Source organism: Brassica oleracea, chromosome C3 (genome assembly GCF_000695525.1).
Source record: "Brassica oleracea var. oleracea cultivar TO1000 chromosome C3, BOL, whole genome shotgun sequence".
Lineage (NCBI taxonomy): Eukaryota > Viridiplantae > Streptophyta > Magnoliopsida > Brassicales > Brassicaceae > Brassica > Brassica oleracea.
This window is the reverse complement of record NC_027750.1, coordinates 24,888,904-24,914,167: the sequence shown is the minus strand read 5'-3', so window position 1 is coordinate 24,914,167 and position 25,264 is coordinate 24,888,904. Positions and strand designations below refer to the sequence as shown.

Below are 25,264 nucleotides of genomic sequence, written 5' to 3'. Positions count from 1 at the left end.
GTGTTTCGCTTGGCTGATATCTACTGCATACGTGGCTAGTTGTTTGTGGAGGAGAAAACACGTGGCATGTGATAAGCCGTAGAATGGCACGTCGGTATCATCGAGGTAAAGGGGGCGATATACCTTATCCAACTCAAAGAGTAGCACATGGAGTAATGGGCCAGGGCCTAAACATTAATGGGCCAAGAACTAAAGCCTTAAAAAACGATCAAAATTGGTAAGCAGCATCTTCCTCTTTGCGCATTGACAATTTTTTTTTGTTCCCACGGAGGAGCTTCGGAGAAGCAGGAACATGTTCAAGAACACGTTTCAATCTGGGTTTCTGTCTATTTTGTACAGTCTAGGGTTCGTGTTTTTTTTGTTTTAAATTATTATTATTTAATTGATTGGAAAATTTCGATATTCTCTAAATTCGTATGAACTGTTTTGATATAATTTCTACAGAAGCAAGCCTCTTCAGATATGGGACAAAGAAGGTAACCGATTGATTATAAAAATTGTTTAAAAAAAAAAATTGAAGTTATTGAATCAAGTTATTTAGCTAATCATCTTTGTTTTGTTTTGATTCATAGTTGAGGATGGCCATGTGAAGCGTTGCCATGATGATGACATACAATCCAATGTACTAGAAGTAGTTGGATCAAACATTCAGTCTACGTACATCACTTGTCCCCCTGATCTCTCCGCAACTCTTGGTATCAAACTACCCTTTTTAGTATTGGTTGTGAAGAACGTGAAGAAGTATTTCTCATTCGAGGTTCAGATTCTTGATGACAAGAACGTGCGTAGGCGTTTCCGTGCTTCTAACTTTCAAGTACGTATCACTAGTGTCTCTGAATCCCTCTTGTGCAGTTTCTTGTGTTTAACTAACTGTCTTTGTTTTGTAGTCTGTTACTAGAGTGAAGCCATATATTTGCACGATGCCATTGAAGATGGATGAGGGATGGAATCAGATCCAGCTGAACATGCCTGATCTTACTAGGAGAGCTTACGGGACTAATTACGCTGAGACGTTACGAGTTCAGGTTCATGCTAATTGCCGTCTCAGAAGGATTTATTTCGCTGAACGTCTCTACTCAGATGAAGAGCTTCCTCCAGAGTTCAAGCTCTATCTCCCAGTGCAGGTTTGAGTCTCAGAGTTTAGTCACTAGTACTATACTATCTTCTCTCTTTCTTGCATGATTTGCTTTACTTACAAGACTCCTTTTGTTCGACTGCAGAAAGCATGAGTGTGTTTTTGCCATTGTCTTGGAAACTACTTTAGATAGACCTAAAGCGTCTTAGGTGAGAGTTTCAGGATGGCTTGTAGCATCCATTCTATTTGGAATTTGCCAATACCTTGAGCAGCTTTGACTTGATAACTTAAAGTTTGTTGTGTCTTTATGAAATGGGATCATATACGTTTAATAGATTCAATGAATAATGTACATGGATCTTGAATCAATGCATCATTCATGCTTTCTTTTTTTTTTTTTTTTTTTTTTGCTCAAACATCAACTTTCCATTAACCAAATGATTCTAATACAATCAGATTGTGACCACAATGCCTCAGAAGCATCATTCATACTAGTATGCTAAGCCTTATGTTGTGTGCTAATTTTGAGGAAATAAACATTCAAATGGAATGCAAATTTTAAATTTTATTTGAGAGGGATAATGTCATCAAGCAGAGAACACAATTATAGAAATGTATCATAGATTACATACAGAAAAGATAGTTTACTGGCCAATGACCCGCTTGGCGCCGTCTAAGGTGTTTCTGAGCAGCATAGCCACTGTCATTGGGCCTACACCACCAGGGACAGGAGTAATGAACCCTGCGACTTTAGAAGCTTCTGCAAAATCAACATCACCAACCAAACGGTATCCTGATTTCCTACACGGGTCGCTGACCGCGTTAGTTCCCACATCGATCACTGCAGCCCCTGGCTTTATCCAGTCTCCCTTAATCTGAAAAATGTCAATGACAAATAGTGCTTTTGAATTTGATGAAAACTATTCACATTTGTCTACTAAGAGGATGAAAAAAAACCACCATGCAGGCTTGTCCAGCTGCAGCAATAACGATGTCAGCTTCTTTTATGATAGCCTCAGGATCCTTGGTGTGAGAATGTACAGTTGTGACAGTAGCATCAGCCTTGAGCAGTAGAAGCGAAACAGGCAAACCAACAATGTTACTCCGACCTACTACAACTGCTCGTTGCCCCTTTATCTTTATTCCACTTCTCACCAAAAGCTCCAAACTACCCTGCACACAACAGAGTCACCTCATCAATTATCCAAAGAGACTGAAGTGTGTAAGCAAAAAGAAGGGGAGAAGTACCTTTGGGGTGCATGGAAGGAAGAGGGGCTCTCTACCTTTCATAGCTAGCTTACCAATATTCAAAGGATGGAAGCCGTCTACGTCTTTATCAATGCTGATTGCACCCAGAACATTCTCCTCGTTGATATGTTTCGGCAACGGGAGCTGAACCAATATACCTGCAAAATCAAGTTCCATAGCTTATCAGTAGTGTTCGGATTTTACCAAAGTTACAATAAAGCTCAACTGACCATGGACTTGAGGATCTGAGTTTAGTTCATGAACTTTGGTTATAAGATCAGCTTCAGGAACATCCTCAGGTAAGTCAACATCGAATGACTTGATCCCAACCTCAGCGCAAGCTTTCCTCTTCATGTTCACGTAAGTCTGTGAATCTTTCCGTAACCCAACTATGACCACCGCTAGTCCTGGGACCTGCACGTAGCAAAACATCAGACTCTTATCTTTTCCATTATTACAAAGAAACCAGACTATATTGAAGTATAGGAACAAACAAATTCAAACTTTTGTTACACACTCTCTCTTCCTTTATGCTTTGCTACAATTATAATAAACCAATTTAGACAGAAAGTGTGCTTACTTGAGGTAACCAAGAGAAATGCTACTGAATAGAGTCGACACAAAAGTTAAATCTTTTCATGAATAGAACTTAACAAACGCAGTTTTCAAAACGATTCAACTGAAATGGCGGTTCACATTTGAGATTGTTAAGCTAGTTCAACCTAAGAGATGTGTGCGTGATCATTGCCTGTCGTATTGAACCTTAAAGCTAATAACTTTACGATCAATCACGATTCTATAGAGCAGAAAAAATCGTTTCTTTTGTGTGAAATTTGACTACCTTGCCGTGTTTCTCAGATAAATGGCGAACTTCCACGGCGATCTCTGATCGGATGGTGTGAGCGACCGCCTTCCCATCGATTATCTCCGCCGTTTGATCAGATGGTGACGACGCCATCCATGTATCTGCTTTATCTGGTCAGTAGTGTGTGTATATCCACTGTCGAAAGATGACGACGAGCACACTTTTGAATCTGAATTCGAATCTATCCGCGAATAGGAAGGATATTTTCTACTCCTGCAACCAAACGGTATCTAAATTTCCGCGAAAATCGAACCAAACGACGAAAACGGCGTCGTTTGAGGTGGGCCGGATCGTAACTTACACGAGGCTTTGTGGCGGTCACGGAAACACAGACGCCGTGAATGTCCAAATCCGTTTGTTTTAGCTTTTTAACCCCGGCGTAACGGCGAATCTGTTCCCTCTCCGCGTTTCACGGAACAGTAAAGAAGGTTTTTTTGGCGGTAAACTGGGTCACAGAGGTGTACGTGTCGCTATATCATTGGCCAACGTGTATATATATACTTGGTGTTATTTTCCCGCGCGAGATTAAATTACTTTTTAGGGTTCGCCGTAGATCTCTCTCTCAAACACCGTTTCTTCTTTAATTCGTCTGATTTAAGGCGGAGGCGTTACCAGTGTGAGAGCTCTTTTGAACTCTGGATCTCTCTGTTCAGCGTTTTACCAGCGACGTTTCGTTTTTTTTTTTGGGATCTGCGATACAGAAACAGATGTAAGATCTTTTCTCCTTTAGATATTTAGATTTGAATTTTGCTACTATTTGATTGTTCTTCTAGTAAAAAAAAAAAACAATTTTTCAATAGAAATTGGGGATTTTTTTTTTTCAATTTCTGTGATCAATTAACGCATCTTATTGCCTTGCAAAGTACTCTCCTTTCTCTTCTTCAATTAATCAGTTTATTAGGAGGAACAATTAGCTAATTCGTCTGATTAATTCTTCAAATTGGGGATTTTTCAATTTGTGTGATTAATTTTCTTAAGTTAACAAGTTAGCTGCGTTGGAGACTATGGAAGAAGTTCAGCCTCCAGTGACACCACCCATTGACTCTAATGGAGACAGAAGTGAAGCAACTTTCTTGGACTTATGCGAGGTTTTTACTCTTACCTCTGGTGATCTAATTGCATATATCAACACCATGACTCTAATCCCTAGGATTAATTTTATTATTGCAGAAAGTTTTATTCCTTGAAGGGAGCGTTTGCGATGAAGCTTTGAAGTTGTTTACAGAAACCAAACAGATTTTGTCAGCAAACATGTCTAACATTGGAAGTGGAACGGTGAAAATACATTTTCTTCTCTCTTTTTTTTTTTGTCCTTTTATCAGTATTATTGATTAATTCTTTGTTGTTATGCTTATTAGGCGGAGGAAGTGGAGAGGTTCTGGTTTGCGTCTATTCTCTACTCAGTAAAGATGCTTTCTGTGAGAAGACAAGTGGATGGCAAGTCAGTAGTGGCTGGTGGTAATGGTTTTAATCTATGTCAGATACTGAGGGCTCTAAAGCTCAAGTACGTGTAATCCCAAGTTAAACCGTTCTTCTTACCTTTTTCTTGAAGTACATTTGTTTTGATAATGTTCTTTGTTTCTGTTTCAGTATTGTGGATTTCTTTAGAGAGTTGCCTCAGTTTGTGGTCAAGGCTGGTCCTGTGCTATGTGAACTTTATGGTTCAGACTGGGAGAGCAGACTTCAGGTACTGCCTAAGCTCTTTACATATTGTTTTATGGTGCATCATTGCTAACTTTTACTTAATAGGCAAAGGAGATGCAGGTGAACGTTGTCCATCTTAGCCTTCTAAGCAGGTTAGTTTAGTTCCTCTCCTGTCTTGCAGTCGCATGTTGTTTTTCTTTGTTCTGTGGAATGGTAGTGGTTGGCATAGATATACATCTCGTAACATCTTAAGTTGAGAAGCAAACATTCTCACTATGCAATAATCAGAAGATGAGCTTGAATTGCTACTTCTAATTTCCGTAGTATCATGATTTAGAATTTCGGATTTCTTTTCTCGTGTGAGATATGCTCTAGTGATTTTTTTCTTGTATGTATAACGTTTTTTTTTTGGTACCTATTCTTGGTAACAGTTACTACAAACGAGGGTACCGCGAATTCTTCTTGACATACGATGCAAACGCAGAAAACACCCCAGCTAACTCTCCTAGTTACTTGCCGGATAGTTACCGTTTTGGATGGTTACTCTTTTTGGCACTCCGAAACCACGCCTTTAGTCGATTTAAAGACCTTGTGACATGCACGAATGGCCTAGTTTCTATACTGGTTAGTGACTACCTCTGGAACACTCCCTAGTATTACTTTTCAAAATGTAGTCAAGTATAGGCTAACTTTTCTTTTAGATGTCAGGCTATTTTGATCATACACGTCCCTTGCCGGTTTAGAAATTTCTGCATCAAAGACTCTTCACGCTTTGGTAAGTGTTTATTTTCTTGTAGCCTGGTAACTTTGGCGGCATTGGATATATTTATAATCTATTCTCATTTCTGTGATTAATTTCAGTAAAGAAAGGTGACAAAGATGTAGACTTGATTGCATCGCTTTGCAAGATATATGACGCCTCGGAGGATGAGCTGAGGGCAACAATGGACAAGACCAATAATTTGATAGAAACAAAATTGAAGAAGAAGCCATCCGCATGCCAAACTGACAAGCTAGATAATATTGACACAGGTTGGTCTAAGAACATTTTTGTTGTAAGTTGATTGAACAGTTACCGGATTGTTTTTCAATAATGGATTTTCATTTTTAGATGGTCTGACATACTTTGAGGATTTACTGGACGAGACATCCATCTCATCCAGCTTGATCACACTAGAAAAAGATTACACTGATGCAGTCTGTAATAAAAGCGAACTTGATGAGAGAGTCTTCATCAATGAAGAGGATAGCTTGCTTGGATCTGGAAGCTTATCTGCAGGAGCTGTTAATATTACTGGCGTTAAGAGGAAAATTGATTCTTTGAGCTCACCTGCGAGGACATTTATAAGTCCACTCTCTCCTCATAAGTCACCTGCCGCTAAGACGAATAGTATTGGCTGTGCTAACAGGTTGACAGCAACACCAGTGAGCACATCAATGACAACTGCCAAATGGCTCAGGACTGTTATATGTACGCTTCCGCCAAAACCTTCTCCTGGGTTGGAACGTTTCCTGAAATCATGTGATAGGGATATAACAAGCGATGTCACGCGAAGAGCACATGTGATATTAGAAGCTATTTTTCCAAATAGTTTCCTTGGTGACCGATGTACAGGCGGAAGTTTGCAACCTGTTAACCTTATGGATGACATATGGGCAAAAGAGCGGAGATTAGAAGCTATCAAGCTATACTACAGAGTTCTTGAGACACTGTGCAGAGCAGAAGCCCAGATTCTGCATGCAACCAACTTAAACACTTTACTGACAAATGAGAGGTTCCATAGATGCATGCTGGCCTGTTCAGCTGAATTGGTTCTTGCTACCCACAAAAGCATAACAATGTTGTTCCCGGCTGTTCTGGAGAGGACTGGGATCACAGCCTTTGATCTCTGCAAGGTTATAGAGAGCTTCATCAGATACGAGGATTCTCTGCCTAGAGAATTGAGACGGCATCTGAACTCACTTGAGGAACGGCTGCTCGAGAGTATGGTATGGGAGAAAGGCTCTTCGATGTACAACTCTCTGATCATTGCCAAGCCATCGCTTGCACAGGAGATTAATCAGCTCAGATTACTAGCTGAACCGATGCCATCTCTGGATGCAATTGCAGCGCTTATTAACTTCTCTGAAGGACTAAATCATGCCTCATCTATCCAAAAGCATGAAACATGTCCAGGTAATTTAGTTTGTATTCGTGTCAAAGCAGTGTAAAGTCCTTTTCATACCACCTGCTGTTAACGGTGTGATTTTCTAATCAAAATTCTCAAACCTACAACCATACAGGACAAAATGGGGATATTAAATCGCCCAAAAGACAGTGTACTGATTACCACAGCGTTCTAGCTGAGCGCAATTCCTTTACATCACCAGTAAAGGATCGTCTGTTGGCATCTGGCAACGTTAAATCCAAGCTGCCACCACCTCCGTTGCAGTCTGCATTTGCTAGGTACATTTTGGATCATTGTGGGAGTTAGTTGGTTTGCTTTATATCCATGTACTCGTTAAGTTTTAACTTTTTGGATATTTGTGTACAGTCCTACACGGCCCAACCCAGGAGGTGGAGGAGAAACTTGTGCAGAAACTGGGATCAATATATTCTTCACTAAGGTAGATCAATGCCATCTTTGGTACAACTTATAATTGTTTGGTTGGATCTAACTGAAATATAGCACATAAAAAGTGATACTGATTACTGGCTATCGTCTTAACTATCATGTTGACTGCGTGATGGTTATCCACAGATTAATAAATTGGCTGCTGTCAGAATCAACGGAATGGTGGAAAGGCTACAACTTTCTCAGCAAATAAGGGAGAGTGTATATCGTCTCTTCCAACATGTACTTACTCAGCAGACTTCTCTTTTGTTTAATCGACACATTGACCAGATCATTCTCTGTTGCTTTTACGGAGTGGCCAAGGTGAGCATGGTGTGATTCTTGGTCTTAACTTTATGTTTGTGTGTGTTTATAATGGCTTCTCTTCCGCTAACACTTTTTTTCATGAATCACCCTCTAGTTATCCCAAATGAGGCTGACTTTCAAGGAAATCGTATTCAACTATCGGAAGCAACCACAGTGTAAACCACTAGTTTTTGGCAGCGTTTATGTGGATTCTTTTCATTGTCGCCGTCAAGGGGTATTATATGTACACCTTTAACGTTAAGTTGAACAAGTCTCGTTACTCTGTGAAGAAGACTAAAACTTGTGACAATTGACTTTTGTATCAGAGAGTAGGGCCAGATCATGTTAACATCATCACATTCTACAACGACGTATTTGTTCCTGCCGCAAAGACGCTGCTGGTGGAGGTAGTTCCTGTGAAAAACGACCAGGATGTGGAGGCCAATAATAAGCCTGAAGGTAGTTAAGAAACGCTAGGCTATTGTTAGACGTGGGCTTTATCTATGAATGCAGTACCTAAGTGAATTGATTGTCTTAATTGAATTTTACAGGTCATTGCCCTGGATCCTCGAAAGTATCAGTGTTTCCCAGTGTTCCAGACATGTCCCCTAAAAAAGTATCTGCTGTGCACAATGTTTATGTTTCTCCCCTAAGGGCATCAAAGGTAAAGAGATCTCAGTCTTGGGCAGGAGGGAGAGGAGCAGGTGACAATATTGTTTTAACTAAACCTTCCATGTGTTGGTGTGTTTGCAGATGGATGCTCTTATTTCACACAGCTCAAGGAGTTCATATGCTTGCGTTGGAGAGAGCACACGTGCTTACCAAAGCCCTTCAAAAGACCTATCAGCCATCAACAATCGGTTGAACAAGTAAGTTTTCAACACACATCTCTCATCAGCTTCTTCCTTATATGCACAACATTTGGATAAAACCAACTCATATATTGGCACAGCAGCAGCAACAGAAACCGCAAGAGGACGCTTAACTTTGACGTAGAACTGGTCAGCGATTCTATGGTAGCAAACAGCCTTCCCCTCCAAAAACAACAAAACCAAAATGGAAGCGATGCATCTCCCTCAGGTGGTGCGCCCCTCAAAACCGAGCCACTACATTCATAGATCATCATCTTTCTCTCTATCTGCAACGCCAACTTCACTTCAAATACGCTTACCATCTGTAAATCCTTTGCTTAGAGAGTTTTTTTTTTTTAAATGTTTTTAGTTTTCTAGTCATCACGTCAGGCTATGAGCCGATGGATCCCTTTTACTGTCTCTCTTTAACATTTATCAATAAAACAATTATTCTTTTACCCTCAATAATAAAAAGGAAGTTAATCCACATCCTTGTTTTAGATCAAAAATGGAGAAAATGAGTCTTACAATTGGTTACAATCACGTTCATAGATTAAATATCTGAACTGGCCAACAACGCTTCTGACCGTTTAAGCTCACACCTGTAGCCTCCAATGAGACATCAATGCTGCGATGCTCAGACGCTCGTGCAACACTCACACGCAGATGGATGCTCGAGGCAGGACTTTCTTCCGTTCCAATAGCTCCACTTCTGTCAGCACCAGACAGAACCGTGTCCGGTGCCAATGAGATTGGTTCTTGAAACGTCAAGACCGTCTGGGCCCAGTGCGTTGGAGGAGTGTAGGGTGATGTGGATAGCACGGTTGGGTTTTCCTTGCAGAACCTATCGGTGAAACCTGTGTCAAACCACAACACAACACCGTGGCACAACCTAGCTTCTGTTTCTGATTCAATGGGCTCAAGCGTTGCTGTTTCTGTGAAATCTACTTCATCTGGTTTCATGGTAGCCAGGTCAAACGCCTACAAACGAAGAATCACAGCAAATTCAATGAAGTTGATTCTACTACATAGAAAGCAAATAAAGTTCGAGTAAGTTTCCAAACCTTGAGAAGGGCAGGTCCAGTCACTAAATCACGGTCCTCTATAACGTCAACAACGGGAATCCTAGCAGTATCTTCAAGAACCTCCTTGCCAATTGAAGACATGTCAAAGCCATAGACATCTCCCCAGAAAGGAAGACTTGTGGCGCCTTTGCCAAATCCAGCTACAAACTGAGATCCCAAGGAGGAGAACAAAAGGGATACAAATACAACTCATCAATATGTATCAGAAGAAGAGACAAAACATTTGGAGAGACAGACAATAACAATCACCATGGTGGCTGTGTCAGGGAGGATTGCACCTCCAGGTTTCAACCACCGATCTCTTGCATAGAGCACAGAGGTGAGCATTGACTCGTATAGAAGGCAGTATCCCATCCATTCGCTGACTAACACATCAACACTTTGAGGTTGAATCTTTATGGAGTTTTCTAGCTCTTCAACCATTGACTGTGCTACTTCAAGTACCCCATTATGCTCGCTATCATTAAACACTTTGTTATCCTTAGCAATCTGTTAGAGATTAAAAAACAGTTTCAACTTGGAGAAGAGTTAATATAATAAAAATAACAGAAAGCTAACCTTAGTAGCAACTTTGGCCATCTTCTCACTAGCTTCAACTGCAACTACCCTTGAAGCCCCAGCTTGAGCTGCAAAGAGACTACAGGCAAAGAAGACGCATGTTTTAGTCATGACTATAGAGCGAGATAGATAGCAAGTAGAACTAGCTCACCTCAATATTCCAGTTCCACAACCAACATCCATTACAACAGAGCCAGACAGGAGACTCGGATTCTTCAAAAGAGCATCCCTGTATGCTTCTGTCCTAACCTGTGAAGAAGAATAAACCAAAATGAATATACATCCAATCCAACAGTTGATAAACAAACTCACATATCAGAAGTGCGTTTTACCTTATCACTTATCATCTCCTTGTGAATCCCAAACGAACTATAAGATCCAAAATAGTTCTCATTCACCTTCCTAACGTTCCTACCAGCTAACCTCTCATCACAAACTCTTGCCTCTTCATCTTTCCCATTAACTACTACCAAACCATCCACACAACTTTGTTTGTTTGAGATAAGAGTAACATCCTTATTGACTGACACATCATCAATACTTAAATCCCCAAGTTTCTGCAAATCCTCCATTAAACCCTCTCTATCTAATCCCTCTTCCTCTTCTTCTTCTTCTTCCTCGTCATCAGCAAAGCTGTACAAAAGCGAATCCTCCTGCCAAAAGGGTTTCAGATACTTCTCATCATCCCAAGGAAAGTTCACATCTTTGACATCAACAGCTTTGTTCTCAGCCACCTAGTTTCATCAAAAGGAACCAACTTTATCAAAAAAAAAGACAAAAACTTTGCATAACAGGGAGTACAAGAAGCACATAAAGGAACCAACTTTATCAAAAAAGACAAAAAACTTTGCATAACATGGAGCACAAGAAGCAACTAACCTGTGACCGAACAAAGTTGATGAGCTTGAAGGAAGAGTAGAAGTCCAGTTTCAGCTCCTTTCTAACTCCGTGGAAATCAAACGCGTGGCTCACACGACAGTGCTCGAAGAGTAGAGCACAGGACACGAAGTGAGACTCGCAGAATAAACAGAGGAAGTCAGATTCGGAGCCGTCACCGTCACCGTCCTCCTCCACACCAGCTTCCCAGTCTCCCCAGTCTCCGTCCTCTGAGAAGTTCTCTTCTGTATCGTCGTCATCGCTGTGGCTGATAAGTTCGTTCTTGACCATCTTTGTTGCCGCAGCAGCCATGAGAGTGAATGAGTGATTATTTCAGCACGGCGTTAAAGTTCTGAAGAAGAGAGGTTTAAGAAGCGGAGAGACACCGGCGAGGATGGAGTGCGTAATGACGTTTTTACCCTTATTCACTAAACCATTTGGTTTAGTTAAATCTGACTTCAACCGGAATGTAAACCGAAATCTTTATTTTATAAGCCCATTTCGCCGCTGAGTCTTAAAACGACGTCGTCAAACATCTGGAAGCATTTCAGTTTTTTTTTCTCTCAAATCAAACTGACTTGTATAGGCCCATTTTGCCACTCAATGTAAAACGACGTCGTCTAACCTTTTTTCCTTTCTCAAACCAAATCTGACTTTAACCAGAGAGTAAAACCAAAACAAATAATTACGAATTGTTTTATTTACAAAATCTTCCTCCAAAATATTATTTATCGATTAGGCCCATTTCGCCATTCGATGCTAAAACGACGTCGTTGACTGTTTCTCTCTCAAATCGATTAGTAGTACTGTGTTCCTTTCATTTTGTCTTCTTTGCTTTCGTTATCTCAGGAAGAGAAAAAAAAAAAAAAAATCTCGATTCAGCGATCAAACAAGCGTTAGATCAGATGGCGGCACCTTTCACGTTGAGGAAAATCGGCGTCCCTCCGAACTCAGCGAACCTGACGGAAGCTCGCCGCCGTGTATTCGATTTCTTCAGAGCAGCCTGCAGATCCATCCCTACCATCATGGACATTTACAATCTCCAAGACGTCGTCGCGCCTTCCCAGCTCCGCTTCGCAATCTCTGCTCAGATTCGTAACAACGCTCACGTCACCGACCCTAAGGTAACTTCCCCTAAGTAATCGCACTCTGATTAAAAAGTGGAAGACTTTCTTTGTGTGTGTCTCTGAATCATTGAGCCTTTTTGCTTGTTAATCTGGGTTCTGTTGGGCTTTTGACTTGGTTTAATCGTTATCTTTGTCTGAAAGTTGAGAGCTTTGGGGACTTAAATCTTCTGGTTAGTTGAGTCTAGTCTATGATTGAAGTGCCTTTGTGGGTTGGGTGGTGGGTAGAGAGTTTCTCAGAGCAGAAAGGTGTGAGCTTTGGGGACTTAATGTTGTGGGTAGTCGAGTCATATCGATGATCGAAGTGCCTTGTGTGTTGGGTGCTGGGTAGAGAGTTTCTCAGAGCAGAAAGCTGTGAGCTACTTGATGTTCTGGGTAGTCTGAGTTTTATCGATGATAAAGTTTCTTGTGGGTTGGGTGGTGGGTAGAGAGTGTCTCAGAGCGGAAAGGTGGGAGCTTTAGTCTAAAGCTGTGCTACCTTTGTGTGTTCCTTCTGTGTGTGACATTAGATACTTTCCTTCTTTGCATTTGTCTAAAAGAATATGGAACCAAAAGTCTGTGTGATGAATAAATGGATTGTTTCTACACTTTGTAAAGGTTTGCTTGTGTGGCGATTTGTTCGAGTTTTGAACCATTAATTTAAGGCATCTTCTTGTGTTTGAATGCAGTATCTCGGGTTTTGTTTGTTTTGTTCTCTTGTTAGGTGATTTTAGAAATAGTGTTGCTTCTGCAGGTGATTAACCTGCGTTCTATTGCACTTTTGACTTGGTTTTATTGTCATCTATGTCTGAAAGCTGAAAGCTGAAAGCTGAAAGCTTTGGGTACTTAATCTTCTTGGTAGTAGAGTCTTATCGGTTATGAAGTGTTTTGTTGATTGGATGCTGGGTATAGAGTTTGTAAGAGCGGAAAGGTGTGCCAAGGCTTTGCTAGCTTTATGTGACATTAGACACTTTCTTCTTTGCATTTTTCTAAAATAAAATAAAATGGAAACAGAAGGCGATGTGAAAAACTTGCTACAATAAATTTGGATTCTTTCTATTTGGTACATTATGCTAAGGTTTTGCTTTGGTGGCGATTTGTTCGAATTTTGAACCATTAATTTAATGCATCTTCTTGTGTTTAGCTCTCTTTTGGTTCTCTGCTGGCTCATTTAGAATGCAGCAATCTATAGTATTCCTGATGATAGTATTGCTTCTGCAGGTAATTGATCTTCTTCTATTCAAGGGAATGGAAGAGCTGACTGACATAGTGGATCACGCTAAGCAGCGTCACCACATCATCGGTCAGTACGTTGTGGGTGAAGGGCTGGTGCAGAATACCGGAAGCAAAGATCAAGGAAAGTCTGATTTTCTCAAGAATTTCTACACCAGCAACTACTTTTGAACTCATTTTCGAGTTTGCCGTTCCAGTATTGTATTTCATGACTTGAAGAAGCCGTCTTCCCGAAAATAATAATACCTTTTTTCATTTGTATGAGTTTGGTCAAACCTCTCTAAGTTTTATCTGTGACAGTGTTTGTTGTGCAGATATTGCTATGATTTAACTCTCAAATATAAATTGAATTGGTCTGTTTGATTTATGATCATTAAACAATCCAAGTTCCTGAAAGTGTATCCCATCTCCTGTCATGTTCAATATTCAAAGGCTATAAACATCCACTCTCTAGAAACTACACAACCTGATTGGCTAAAGATTACAACACACAACACAATCTAAGTCTTTTGGGGATCTCAGAAACCCATTTTCAAGATCTGCAGTCTTCTGTAAGATGAGAAAGGCCTTTTGCTTTGTGATTCTCTTGGAAGGAGTATACCTACCGATTTGAATTGTAAGATTATGTATAGAAGGTGAGTAAAGCACTATCCTTGTGTTTCACTCTCTTGGCCGGGCAAGCCACAATGAACTAAGAGCACGTAGTCGAGATGAATAATCATGTATGGCAAGAAAAGCTCGAGCTGACTGGCGCGTTGTTAACACTCTAATCATCTGTTGGAGTGTTTGCAGCCTCAAGTTATCAGCCTGCCACCAAGAAATTGCCTTATAAACTCCATTACACCTATGTATAAGATATATCTCTTTCACATTACAAACGTACCTGGCGGATGAATCCTTCGAGGGTCCCTAACTGCCCCATTGCCATAGCCATCTGACCCATGTAGCTTGCAACATTATCAGATGAACTAGAACCAAGAGTTCCACTAGATAAAGTATCAGCTAATGATTGCTGTAAACTCTCCATCCCTTGAGATAAGGCATCTTCAGCCTGCTGGGACGTCTGCTGCAAGCTATTTAAGCCCATCACCTGTCGTTCTGTTATCGGCTCCAGCTGATTCGCTATAAGCTGCCAGCAAAAAAGTTATTGACCCATTATTTAGAGTTGGTTTGTTCATCAAAAAAAATTATATGAACTTGTGAAGAGCTCACCTTGAGAAGTTCAGATGAACGGAACCCACCAAGCCACAAGAAACATCTCTCAGCTGGTGTTTTCCACATTCCAGATAGTAAGTGGAAGACATCATTCTTAGCTGCACTGCTCTTAATCCTGAAAAGCTCTTCATAGTGAGACATCACTCCCTCCACAATTATCCGGAGCTCAGTATCACCTGCGTGAGCGTTCAGAGCAGATCTCAGCTCGTTCATTTGCTTGTTCTTTTCTTCAAGCCATCGTGAATGTTCGGCGTCAAATGCCAAAGCCCCTTGCAAGAAGAAAAATGTACAAAATCAAGAAACAAAAAACATTGATACTTACACTTTGCAGACCTACACCAGTGCTAACTAGACTCTTGAACCGTTAACTCTAAATAAGCCTTGGGATATTGCCATTAGATGACTTATGCAATCACCAATTCATCTACCAAATCAAATCCACTAGCGAATAGAGTGTATGCAAATTCTATTTCCTATATATAACCAAACAGATCAATCTGTGAACCAACGGAGAAGAAAAAGAACATACCATTTCCACCAGTAGAATGGGCTTGGTCTCCTGAGCTTGAGATGAAAACTCCCTAAAAATGTTAAATTTTCATTTTTTATCAGTTATGCGTGCAGAAGGTACAAATACACAGTCATGGCTGAAGTGAAGTATCTTCCTCATGAAGGTATACTTATCAGAATCAAACCAATTTAAGGAAGAAAAGTTAAACCTGTTGCCTTGCTCTTTGCAGCTCCTGCTCAAGTTGAGTCAGCTTCAACCGGCTGTTCTCCAGCTGCTGAACATACGCCTATGGAAGAAACAATAACATGCTCAAGGTAATGGCAAATAACTATTCTTCTATAGAAGTTATATAAGAAAATTCAAAACAAGAGCAAAAGCAAGATATATACCTTCTTCCTCAGTCTGCTTTTCCTTGCTGCTTCTCGGTTTTGAGCAAGCCTACGAACGGTCTACGGATCAAAATAAAAAAAAAGGAAACAAAACAGATTATGCATTTGCAAAATATAAACATAACATATACTTGTTGATCCGTAGAGATGAATGTGATCACCTTTTGATCCAACTTATCCTTTGACCGACCACTGGAGTCGGAAGCAGCAGCAAGCATCCCTTGCCCTCTCTCAGACTGCATGTAATTAAGATTATAATGAAAGTGAAATAATAAAATGATTAGAGATAGATTATGAGCTAACCCCCATATCTCGAGGATCTGTGTCGCCATCAGTTGAAGCATCAGTTCTTGAACTGGTATCAGCCATGTTAGCTTCAGTACTAATACTTGATTGCAGAGACTATCCACTTGTCCTCCCTTTTGCAGTGCAGCGATTTACCTCAGGTGCAGAGTTCAACACTAGAGGGAGAAGAGACTGAAAAGAAGCAGGGTAAGGAAATTAAATGATAGCAGAGAAAGAAAAGATAATCAAAGAAGAGAGAGATACTACAGAATCTTACCAAAACAACCAATGTGAATGGATAAGGAACAACCAGTGAACCATTGACTGAGCTGAATGGAAGAAAAAAAATATATAGTTTAAGTACTACTTTCTCTTTTGCTACCTAGTTTTCATATAATCCGGACAAAGGGTATATAATATAGATTGCTGGTTGGTTCAGTTTCATCCAAGTTTAGATTAGTTGACTGTCCCAATTTAATTTTTTTTTAAAATTGAAATATAGGAAGCATTGATTTGTGCCGGAGTAAAAATGAAAGACCCATCAAATGTGAATACTATATAACGAATCAGAAAATACCATAAACAAAGAAAATAAATACACATGAGCTAATGAATCTAGTGCTGAGTAAACTACGCAATAAAACACTAACGTGCATAAAACAGTGAAAGCCATTACCAAAAGGTCCAAAAGCAACTCATTAAGGCACCAATTAAAAAATACATCCAATATAATTCTATCCAACCAAACAAGTAGTACCCTCTGAAAGATTGAGGGAGGACACACGTTCAGACATTACTTTTAACCAGTAGATCGGAGTTAACGTCAGTGGAACTTATCTAACTTCGACTGTACTAGAAAATGTCTAAGCTTAGAATTTTAGGTACACGGACGTTGGTTCACTGAAACAGGCCTAAGTCACACCCCAGTTGCTTAACTAGGTACACGGACATTGGTTCACTGAAAACCAAACCGAGAATTCTAAATCTAGCAGTTCATCACCTCAAAACCAATATTAACTCATACACCGGGAGATTCAAAATCTATCCTTTGAAGAGAACACAAAGAGACACATGAAAATTCAAATCATAATAACATTTAAAAATCCATTGTTTTTCGTAAAGCTTGAAACTTTATTGAGCTTCTGGAAAGTCAACTACGTCTTAGTGTCCAAGGCAAAACACACAAAGTGAAGAGAAAAGGTAAAAAGCTTTTTCCAATGACTAAACCAAAACTGAAGCTAGAGAGTTTTTAAGGAAGAAGCTGACCTGAAAAAAAAAAGGAAATCTTCTTTGTCGGAGGTAAAAAAAGGTTGTCTGAAATCGGATTTGAAGGAAGAAGAAGAGAGAGACGATCCGAAATTTCGATCTCCGAGAGACGTCGTTTTGACTACAAACCCACCACCATCCCCCAAAAGAAAGAAACATCGATCATTTTAATGAGAAATTGCAAATTAAACCCCCGTTTTTATTCTTATTAGCTCCAACAAACTCTATAATTGTAAATTGCAAAACTACCCAATGATTGAAGATATCATTTGTCTTTTGATCGGGTTTACTCCCATGTGCAAACTTCAAACCACTTTAAACACGACTTTGTTCCTTATACGTGCCTGGTGCCTCCTCGCGTTCCCAAGGGTTTTATTATTAGATTGTTTGATAAACGACTAATGATGGTAATGTAAATATGATTGCATAGAAGTATAGAATGTGTTAGAGATCTCACGTTGAAAGTTTTAAGGGATTAATACTAATAAGATATAAACGATTTAAATTATCCACTTATTATCAATTAGTTTTGAATCAAAAACTTATAAAATAAAATATGATATTAACGCTTCGTTGCAACCAAGTAAGTGGTTTAGAAATGGTTTGTTACTGATAAATAGGTAGGATTTGAAGAGAAGAAATGCTCCCGGGCATTTTAGTCGATGGTAGCTTTTACCCAAAAAATCTTTGAGAGCACGACTGCATTACCCCCTGGTTTACTGCTATTCTTAGCAAAAGCCTGCAACCTTTTTCTAAACTTTTCAAACTGTTCCCTTTTTAAGGAAGTTTCCAGCAGACTTTCCCAGACACTCTGCTTTAACCAGCGGTCTGTCCGACCTCTGACGAAGATTTTCGTCTCGAAGCCCGTCGCTCTTCCTCACCGGAACTCACCAAACATGGGTCATCTCCTCTGGGCTCCCATTCCGTTTACATCATCTTCATCCTTTCTTGCTCTAGTCTCTGGTGTTTACCGGAACTAAGCAAACAAAGAACTACAACCAAAGATTGACTAAACTAGTTTAAGGGTTTCCTTACTATTTAGTCCTCAAGCTCTCTCGCCCTGCAGTAAAGGGCCATCTCTCTCCTACATCATCTTCCTTTCTCTCCCTGGTACAGAGGAATCTCTACTAAAGAAACCCTAACTCTCAACCAAAGACGAAATCTAGTCTCAATGGCAAGCAAACGACTTACAGCAGCCGAAAAAGGAAAGGAACGGGTATCTGAACCTTATCAAGCTCCGAGAACGGGCCGCATCTGAGTCCAAGAACCAGAGAACTTATGCCTGACCCAGAAACACTCCCTCACGATTGTGGGGAGAGTTACCAACCCCTCAGCCCAAAAAGTGTGGTCCCTAATTCCTTTCTTCACCGAAAAATGGAGTACTGGAACACGGCCTAGAGGCTCTGATCTGGGACAGGTCATGTTCCAGTTCCAATTTGATACTGAAGCAGATTTGCTTGAGGTACTGGAAAAAAGACCTTATACCTATGCAAAATGGTTGGTCATTGTTCAAAGATGGGAACCGACGACATCCCCAGAATTCCCATGCCTCGTTCCTTTTTGGATTAATGTCCAACGCATCCCACTTCATCTATGGACCGAGGACGTGATCCGAGGAGTTGGCCAGGATATCGGAATCTTTGAAGGAGCGGAAATCACATCGCTCACGGCCAGAATGCGGGTCCATGTCAATGGACGTCTACCGCTAATTACAAGCTCTGTAATAGAGTACCCAAATGGTGATGAAGTCACTGCTAAGCTAGTTTATGAAAAACTTGGAAGACATTCCTCCTGCTGCTTTAGACTGGACCATGAGCTACGCGATTGTCTTAAAGCGAAAGCAGAAAAGAAAGCGGCATTAGCTACTACCTCAGATGAACTCTGAGATCGATCCCAGTCTGCTAGCTCGCCGGGACGACCTCAACTTCAGAACCAGAAGAGAACCTCCTACACCAACGCTGCCCCTACAAGCAAAGAGGATAATAGAAACGGGTATCATTATGACTGGGAGCGCGACCAGAACTTTCGATCGAGCGACAGGCATGGACAGGCCCCTCGACGTAACAATGCCTCCTACGGGAAGAGTATTAACACGCATGACAGTCACAAGAGGAGGCATCATCCTTACGCTCACAACCGCCAGGCCCCTCGTGACTCTCGTGACTCTCGCGACTCTCGGGATTTCCGCGTCGCCCCAGAACAAAGGAGCTCTAAACCACCAAGCTACCGACAATCCTACCGGCCATTACAAGTGCAGGACGCCCAGCTCCCACCACCACCCGCTCGTCAACCGAGGAGAAGACCATCCGATAGGTCCCCGGGAAGACCAGAAATTGCTAGAAAAGAAGCTAGCTCCATTAAGAAAACAACTGCTACTCCCTTAAGGAGACCTCCCTCACCTGAGCCCCCTCAAAATCTCCCAGCTGAAGTCTTGAATGAAGCCCGAGCTGAGCTTAGAGAAGTCATGACTCAGTACACCTCTTGCGCCGACCCTTCAGAGAGCGCAGCGCGCAAGGAACGCCTCCGTCAAGCGGAGCAGAATGGCCAACTGGAGGAGTCTGTGGCCTTAATGGCACGTGCCTCCCTAGGAAACCTCCCCAAACGGAACTTGGATGTTACCCAACATGCCAGCCCAGAAAGGATTCCTGCCCTGCTCCGATTGGGATCACCTAACTCTCCGAGAATCTCTCCGGAACCGGACCTTCCAGATAGCCCACAAAGGACCCCAGCTCTCCTTCGCTTTGGGAAACATCTCTCTCCTTCCCGTGAGCAAGCGACCTCGAAACGTAAACCAGGAAGACCCCCAGGAACAAAAAAGATCTCAAACGGCCCAAAAATAGTGGCTGGAACAGGCGCTCGGAAACGCAAAGTCCAACAAGCTAAACCCCCTAAATGTCGCCGCAAGCTCCCAGCTCCAACTGAATAGCACGAGACAAGAGAAGGGCCCTCACGAACCAGAAGGGGGACTCCCCAAACATGCAATAGACAAAAGTCAGCCTCCTCCAACTCTGACAATCAGCCCCTACGGAACATGATTCCACAAGCGGCAAAGACAAAGAAGAAGGATTTTTGGAATCCGTCAACTCCCGTTCCTTAAAGATATTGAGCTGGAACTGCCAAGGTTTGGGGAATCCCTTGACAGTTCAGAGGATACGGGAGCTCAAAAAGAGCGTTGACCCGGATATTATTTTCCTCATGGAAACAAAAAACTCCAACAGCCTCGTCTTGGAGAAGTTTGAACATCTAGGCTACGAGTATCATGATCTAGTTCCCCCTACAGGCCACAGAGCCGGCGGACTCGCCCTCTTTTGGAAGCAAGAGATCAATTTAGAAGTTCTGGATGCCACTCCGAATCTATTTGACACCTATATTGTATATGAGGGCAAACCTTTCTTTGCTTCTTTTGTCTATGGAGATAATGATAAATTTAAAAAAAGGTTTCTCTGGAATCATTTGTTAAACCTCTCGGAAATCCGTGATTCAGCTTGGTTTATTACGGGAGACTGTAATGATCTTCTACATGAAAACGAGAAAAATGGAGGACCTCCAAGACCAGAAGGATCCTTCTCGGACATGAGATATTTCTTCGCAGAGGAAGATCTTTTTGATCTACCCTACTCAAGAGATTTCTTATCCTAGCGCGGCCAGAGAGGAGAGCACTTTGTCCGCTGTAGGCTAGACTGGGCAGCAGCAAACACTAGCTGGGTGGAAAACTTCTCGACAACACGAAGTATCTACCTCGCCTATGAAGGGTCTGACCACAAGCCACTCATCTCAGCTCTTGAACCGGGGAAAAAACACCGGCCAGGAATTTTCCGTTATGATCGTCGTCTTAAGGATAATGAGGAGGTTACTAAACTGATCCGTGAGGCTTGGACCAATGCTCCTAATCTGGTAGTCACAGACCGCATAAAACTCATTCGAGGAGTCATTTCGCGCTGGAACAAAGAACAGCAATTGAATAGCCGCAGCCTTATTGAGCAAAAGCGTCGGGATCTAGAAGCTGCACAGTCCAGCTCTTTGAATGATACCCAACTTATCCATCAGATCACTGAGGACTTGAAGAAAGCTTATAAGGCAGAAGAGGCCTACTGGAGACAACGAAGCAGACTCCTTTGGCTTCGCTTGGGGGACCGCAACTTCGGGTTTTTTCATGTTGTCACGAAAAATCGAAAGCGAATAAATGCCTTTACAGTTATCGAAGACTCGGATGGTAACTCTGTTTACCGAGAAGGAGAGATTGGCCAGGTCATTGTGAAATACTTTGGAACCCTCTTCACGTCCCTGACTAGGGAGAGATCCGAGATTGAAGCCATAGTCAACAAAGCTCTGTCCCCGGTGATCTCAGCGAATGAAAACGAGAAACTGATCCTGATACCATCTCCCACAGAGATACGAGATGCGGTCTTCTCACTCCATGCCGACAAAGCACCGGGCCCGGACGGTTTTTCAGCAGGATTTTTTCATACTCACTGGGAGACAATAGGCGCTGATATTGTGCGGGAAGTGCAAGAATTTTTTGAAACCAGCAAACTGCCACCATCCATCAATGAGACCTTTATCCGCCTCATCCCCAATATTCAGAACCCGAAGACAGTGGCAAACTATAGGCCAATAGCACTATGTAATGTCTATTACAAGATCGTGTCCAAGATCCTCACCAAGCGTCTTCAACCGCTGCTCCCTAACATCATCTCTGAAAATCAATCGGCCTTCGTCCAAGGAAGAGCAATATCGGACAATGTCCTCATCACACACGAGGTCCTCTACTTCCTCCAGAACTCAAAGGCGGAGAAAATATGCTCCATGGCTGTCAAAACCGACATGAGCAAAGCCTACGATAGGCTCGAGTGGGAGTTCATTCGGCTAGTTCTCGAGAGACTGGGATTCCACTCTCGATGGATAGCATGGATTCTCGAATGTGTTTCCTCTGTCACATATGCCTTCCTCATTAACGGCTCGCCTAGAGGGAAGGTTAACCCGACGAGAGGTATCCGTCAAGGAGCCCTCTCTCACCCTACATCTTCATTCTATGCAGTGAAGTGCTTTCGAGTTTATGTAACAGAGCTCAAGAAACTGGTCTCTTGACCGGCATTCACGTTGCAAGGGGTTCCCCCCAAGTAAACCACTTCCTTTTTGCAGACGACACTATGTTCTTCATTAGAGCAAATAAAAAGAGTGCCCTGGTGCTGAAGGAGACTCTCCAACAGTACGAACGAGCTTCGGGACAAATGATCAACGCCAACAAGTCATCTATTACCTTCTCCCGTAAAGCTCCACTCTCCCTCAAAACTATGATCAAGGACTGCCTCCAAATTCCAAAAGAAGGGGGTATCGGCAAGTATCTAGGTCTACCCGAACATTTTGGCCGGAAAAAGAAAGACCTTTTTGTTTCAATTATTGACAGGATCAAGATCAAAGCCAGCAGTTGGTCCAATAAATTCCTCTCAACTGCGGGGAAAATGGTTATGCTCAAGGCGGTCCTCTCTAATATCCCCTCTTATGCTATGACATGTTTTAAACTCCATCGATCCCTCTGCAAGCGGATACAATCAGTGGTCACCAGATTTTGGTGGGACGGCCGAAGTGGAAACCGGAAAATGGCTTGGGTCTCCTGGTCAAAAATGACAAGATCAAAACAGGATGGTGGCTTAGGCTTCCGAGATTTCGAGAGCTTCAATGATGCTTACCTCGCTAAGCTAAGTTGGCGCCTGCACCACAACCCCTCGGGACTCCTCAGCCGCATCCTCATCGGCAAATACTGCACTGATAGGCCTTTCCTTCAGGTAGAACACAAAGCTGCGGAATCACACGGCTGGCGGAGCATGCTGATAGGTCGGGACCTTATGATGAGTAACTCAGGCTGGGCTGTTGGAAGTGGAGAAAATATAAATATTTGGACTGACCCCTAGTTGAGTCACTCGACTCAAGCTCGCCCCATGGGCCCTCCCCCGGAGTACGCCTTAACCTGGACAGTCAAACAGCTCATGCTACCGAACAGCACTGACTGGAACAGACCTTTAATTAGACAGGTGCTCCCGCATGAAGAAGAAAGAATTCTCTGCCTAAAACCGAGCCAGACAGGCGCCCCCGACAAGCTCATCTGGCTGGGGAATATCTCTGTGGTGTATACGACGAAATCTGGTTATCACCAAGCTCTAGAACTCATTGCACCAGCACCACCTGCCCCCCCCACATCTGTGGACTGGAAGAAAAGCATCTGGAATCTCCATACATCTCCAAAACTCAAGCTCTTTCTCTGGAAAATTTTCCAAGGAGCTCTACCGGTGGGGGAATCCCTAGCAGCGAGACACATGGGACCTCCACAAAAATGTTCCCGATGCAACGCAGACGAATCTATCAACCACCTGTTCTTTCACTGCGATTTCGCACACAATGTTTGGAAGCTTGCCCCTTTCTCCAATTGTGTTGATTCAAGAGGTTTGCTAGATTTGTCTACAGTATGGACAGGACTTTGCAATCTAACCTGCCTTCCACCGACTGGAATCTCCCTCGGGCCCCTTGCACCTTGGATTTTATGGTCCCTCTGGCTGGCCCGGAATAACCGTACTTTCAACAACAGAGACAGCACCGCGGAGGAAGTGATCACCAAAGCTACAGCTGCATCTTCAGAATGGCTCCAGGAACAAGTAAAGACCCCAACTCCAAAGACTAATCTCTCCGCCCAACCGTCTTTTGGTCCTCCAACCTCTGCCACTCTCCACACTGATGGCGCTTGGAGAGCAGATTTACACCTTGCAGGACTAGGTTGGACTCTGAAACAGGGACATCACTCTACCTCTCACATGGCTCATTGCTATTATGTGAGCTCGCCTCTAATGGCAGAGGGCCTTGCGGTTAGGGAAGCTTTAACATCTTGCATTGCTTTGGGTATACGAGCAGTCCAGTGCAAGTCAGACTCTCTCCATCTCATACGAGCGATCAACGAATAGGGACCGATCTCAGAGATCTATGGAATCACTTCTGATATTTTAAATCTTGTGGTGGCTTTTGATTTTGTGTCCTTTGTTTGGACTAAGCGTGCCGACAACGCCCTCGCTGATGTTCTAGCAAAGTAGGCTCTGTTGAACGCATCTTTTGTAGCTCCTCATCTGAACCTTAGAGCTTAAGTCTCTTAATGAAAGTTTGTGTTACAAAAAAAAAGGGTAGGATTTGAGTCAAAATAGATTGTTAAAACTAATGCATATTCAGATTTCATATCAAAATTTTAAAGATAGCAAAACTAGTATATAAGAATTTTAAGTCAACTCTTTTTTTAAAAAAAGAAATTAAAGTATACTCATTTATTGTCAATTAGTTTTGTGTTGAAAGTTGATCTAATATTTAACATAATATCAACATTAATAACATAAAGAATTTGAATTAATCTAGCTATCCATCAATTGTTTTTAAATTGGAAGTTTATAAGAGCATCTTTAACGCGGTTTGTTAGCATGGGTTTTTAGTGAATTTAGGATTAAAAAAAGGAAAATTAAGCATTAACTCTGCATACGTAGCTTAATTAGGAAGCACAAGAAACATATCCTCTGAGACACGTGTCTCCCTTTCAAACCTCTTTCTCTCTCCAAAGCAAGCCGATTCGTCTCTTTCCCTCTACCTAGACGACTCCGCAACTCTCTCTGTTGGACTTCCCTCTCTGATAATTTCGAACTCTGGAGTTGCAGTGAAATGGCGGTGATTATATCGACGAATTGCTTCGTGAACGCCTCGTTCTTCGATGAGAGGTGGAATTCTCACCGGAGACTGGTGTTTCCTCAAGCTTGGTTTAACGGCAGGCGACTCTATCCTCTGAAATCGAAGAAAAATGTAATCTTCTGTTTGAATTTGAACGCAAAGGAGGTTAGTGAATTCAAACCCAGTTTCGATCAGTACCTGCAAATCATGGAATCAGTTAAAACAGCTCAGAAGAAGAAGAAACTCGACGGCTTGGTTATAGATAAAGGTGAGGATGATGGTGAAAATGGTGATAGAAGAGTAAAATTGGGAAGAGATGTTGAAGATGTGAAGACAAAAGATGAAGGTTTCAGGAGGAGGCAGGAGATGGTAAGCGGTGATGATGAGAGAGGTTTCAAGGGTGATGAAGAAAGTAGAATTCATAGAGATGTGAAGTGGAGTAAGAGTGGTGAATCTTCTTCAGTG

General features: G+C 42.0%; 6 protein-coding genes across 14 annotated transcripts; 3 read left to right on the top strand and 3 right to left on the bottom strand.

Moving 5' to 3' along the window:
* Positions 1 to 210: 210 nt before the first annotated feature.
* LOC106332207 (cilia- and flagella-associated protein 20-like) lies at positions 211 to 1,459 on the top strand. The gene is made up of 5 exons (XM_013770688.1): positions 211 to 345; positions 445 to 476; positions 573 to 814; positions 888 to 1,124; positions 1,221 to 1,459. Exons 1-5 carry the CDS (start codon positions 293 to 295, stop codon positions 1,227 to 1,229), a joined length of 573 nt encoding a protein of 190 aa, XP_013626142.1. The 5' UTR covers positions 211 to 292; the 3' UTR covers positions 1,230 to 1,459.
* Positions 1,460 to 1,625: 166 nt separating this feature from the next.
* LOC106334600 (bifunctional protein FolD 2-like) lies at positions 1,626 to 3,382 on the bottom strand. Its single transcript, XM_013772915.1, has 5 exons — positions 3,165 to 3,382; positions 2,554 to 2,737; positions 2,324 to 2,481; positions 2,036 to 2,248; positions 1,626 to 1,950 (listed from the first exon to the last, which is right to left on the bottom strand). The coding sequence occupies exons 1-5, from the start codon at positions 3,279 to 3,281 to the stop codon at positions 1,720 to 1,722; spliced, it is 903 nt and encodes a 300-aa protein (XP_013628369.1). The 5' UTR covers positions 3,282 to 3,382; the 3' UTR covers positions 1,626 to 1,719.
* Positions 3,383 to 3,742: 360 nt separating this feature from the next.
* LOC106334597 (retinoblastoma-related protein 1-like) lies at positions 3,743 to 8,975 on the top strand. Of its 8 annotated transcripts, none has more exons than XM_013772911.1 (18): positions 3,743 to 3,897; positions 4,167 to 4,276; positions 4,359 to 4,463; positions 4,547 to 4,692; positions 4,779 to 4,875; positions 4,938 to 4,984; positions 5,264 to 5,456; positions 5,541 to 5,607; positions 5,694 to 5,864; positions 5,944 to 7,008; positions 7,116 to 7,278; positions 7,367 to 7,439; positions 7,574 to 7,750; positions 7,848 to 7,967; positions 8,059 to 8,191; positions 8,284 to 8,396; positions 8,486 to 8,601; positions 8,688 to 8,975. In XM_013772911.1, exons 2-18 carry the CDS (start codon positions 4,193 to 4,195, stop codon positions 8,848 to 8,850), a joined length of 3,033 nt encoding a protein of 1,010 aa, XP_013628365.1. In that variant the 5' UTR covers positions 3,743 to 3,897; positions 4,167 to 4,192; the 3' UTR covers positions 8,851 to 8,975. The 8 variants fall into 8 exon arrangements, with proteins under 8 accessions (XP_013628365.1, XP_013628364.1, XP_013628363.1 ...); XM_013772910.1 differs by having other exon boundaries at positions 7,574 to 7,759; positions 8,685 to 8,975; XM_013772909.1 differs by having other exon boundaries at positions 3,820 to 3,897; positions 4,179 to 4,276.
* Positions 8,976 to 8,992: 17 nt separating this feature from the next.
* On the bottom strand, positions 8,993 to 11,442 carry LOC106334598 (probable protein arginine N-methyltransferase 3). Its single transcript, XM_013772912.1, has 7 exons — positions 11,106 to 11,442; positions 10,559 to 10,960; positions 10,378 to 10,475; positions 10,227 to 10,305; positions 9,918 to 10,157; positions 9,648 to 9,815; positions 8,993 to 9,564 (listed from the first exon to the last, which is right to left on the bottom strand). The coding sequence occupies exons 1-7, from the start codon at positions 11,412 to 11,414 to the stop codon at positions 9,130 to 9,132; spliced, it is 1,731 nt and encodes a 576-aa protein (XP_013628366.1). The 5' UTR covers positions 11,415 to 11,442; the 3' UTR covers positions 8,993 to 9,129.
* Positions 11,443 to 11,925: 483 nt separating this feature from the next.
* On the top strand, positions 11,926 to 13,806 carry LOC106334601 (NADH dehydrogenase [ubiquinone] 1 alpha subcomplex subunit 6). Its single transcript, XM_013772916.1, has 2 exons — positions 11,926 to 12,226; positions 13,427 to 13,806. The coding sequence occupies exons 1-2, from the start codon at positions 12,008 to 12,010 to the stop codon at positions 13,607 to 13,609; spliced, it is 402 nt and encodes a 133-aa protein (XP_013628370.1). The 5' UTR covers positions 11,926 to 12,007; the 3' UTR covers positions 13,610 to 13,806.
* Positions 13,778 to 17,276, bottom strand: LOC106334599 (transcription factor TGA6-like). Of its 2 annotated transcripts, none has more exons than XM_013772914.1 (10): positions 17,112 to 17,276; positions 16,116 to 16,172; positions 15,857 to 16,030; positions 15,715 to 15,789; positions 15,554 to 15,613; positions 15,373 to 15,450; positions 15,183 to 15,234; positions 14,651 to 14,922; positions 14,322 to 14,567; positions 13,778 to 14,245 (listed from the first exon to the last, which is right to left on the bottom strand). In XM_013772914.1, exons 3-10 carry the CDS (start codon positions 15,920 to 15,922, stop codon positions 14,099 to 14,101), a joined length of 996 nt encoding a protein of 331 aa, XP_013628368.1. In that variant the 5' UTR covers positions 15,923 to 16,030; positions 16,116 to 16,172; positions 17,112 to 17,276; the 3' UTR covers positions 13,778 to 14,098. The 2 variants fall into 2 exon arrangements, with proteins under 2 accessions (XP_013628368.1, XP_013628367.1); XM_013772913.1 differs by having other exon boundaries at positions 16,116 to 16,167; positions 17,105 to 17,275.
* Between the last annotated feature and the right edge of the window lie 7,988 nt (positions 17,277 to 25,264).